This window comes from Pteropus vampyrus, unplaced genomic scaffold, assembly GCF_000151845.1.
Source record: "Pteropus vampyrus isolate Shadow unplaced genomic scaffold, Pvam_2.0 Scaffold81, whole genome shotgun sequence".
Lineage (NCBI taxonomy): Eukaryota > Metazoa > Chordata > Mammalia > Chiroptera > Pteropodidae > Pteropus > Pteropus vampyrus.
Window position 1 is genome coordinate 5,362,985 of NW_011888862.1, and position 1,092 is coordinate 5,364,076.

General features: G+C 36.6%; 1 protein-coding gene across 5 annotated transcripts in view; it reads right to left on the reverse strand.

Moving 5' to 3' along the window:
- CTPS2 (CTP synthase 2) overlaps window positions 1–1,092 on the reverse strand; it is a 93,057-nt gene that overhangs the window by 80,359 nt on the left and 11,606 nt on the right. For 4 of the 5 annotated variants that reach the window (XM_023532310.1, XM_023532309.1, XM_011362984.2 and 1 more), the window contains one exon: window positions 356–526. The exons of the other annotated variant lie outside the window; for it this stretch is intronic. In XM_023532310.1, coding sequence (XP_023388078.1) covers window positions 356–526 — 171 coding nt within the window. The remainder of the gene's footprint in view (window positions 1–355; window positions 527–1,092) is intronic. 5 annotated transcript variants of the gene reach the window in all.

Consider the following 1,092-nt stretch of genomic DNA (forward strand, 5'->3'; position numbering starts at 1 on the left):
TAAATAAAAGTCAGACAAAAACAAACAAAAAACTGCACTCCGATCAGGTAAAAAAGATGAATAAAGATGAAAAAAGATGAACTTTATAAATAAAAGCTAGAGAGAAAGAGACAAAGACAGACAGATATATGGACTAAGGGAAACGACAGCATTAGTAAAAAAGAAAAAGACTGATGAATACCATCAGAACCATGGAAGATGAACTTGACACCTTTGAGGAAAATGAAAAGAACACAGGGATTTGAAAAGGATTAGAACTTGTAGAGTGCAGGGACCTTGTCATTGTCCTGTGTATTTTGAGCAGGGTGTGGGTGCTTAGCACACAGGGCTCCCTAACATTTGTGGAATATAATACCTTGTACTGTTTTCCCCAGGTAGTCACCACGCCTCTCTTTATTAATCACATGCTGATATATCTTCCCAGTGGTGATGTTGTTATCTTTATACAGATTAATATCCAAGAACCTTTCATAATTTCCAAGGTCTAAATCAACTTCTCCACCATCATTTAAGACAAACACTTCACCTGGAATACAAAGGCAATGTAAAAATTTTAAATCTGCTTCCATATTATTTTTCAAAGAGGGACGCATTTTATTAAAAAGCTTCTAAGACACTTATTTATAAGCCATAGTCTATCACCATTTCATTATTTTGATGTGAAAACTTAACGATTCAATTATATCCTTGAAAATGTGTCAGAAAAATTCCGGTATCCTATCATGGTATTTTTTCAAATGCTTACTGAAATTCTGTCTTCAAGATTTAGCTTTTCCAAACTCATCATATACCACATAAAAAAAGGGACTTTAAAACGGCAATTTTTAATATTAATAGCAATTTACTTCAAAGCATCAGTACCCTGGACTCTTGAATTGCCATAAGTTTTAACTGACTCTCACCTTGGGTAAAGCCACAATTAAACAGACAATAGATGAAAAGCAGGGCCCCAGGGAGCCCACGGGGCAACTAGGTGAAAGCGAGGCGAAAAAGCCAGCGTGTGCGATAAGCCACCTGCACAAAAGCTCCATGGAAAAAGATGTAGATGTAGACCTAATCGCACATGGAGCACCTGCACTGATTATCGGGCAT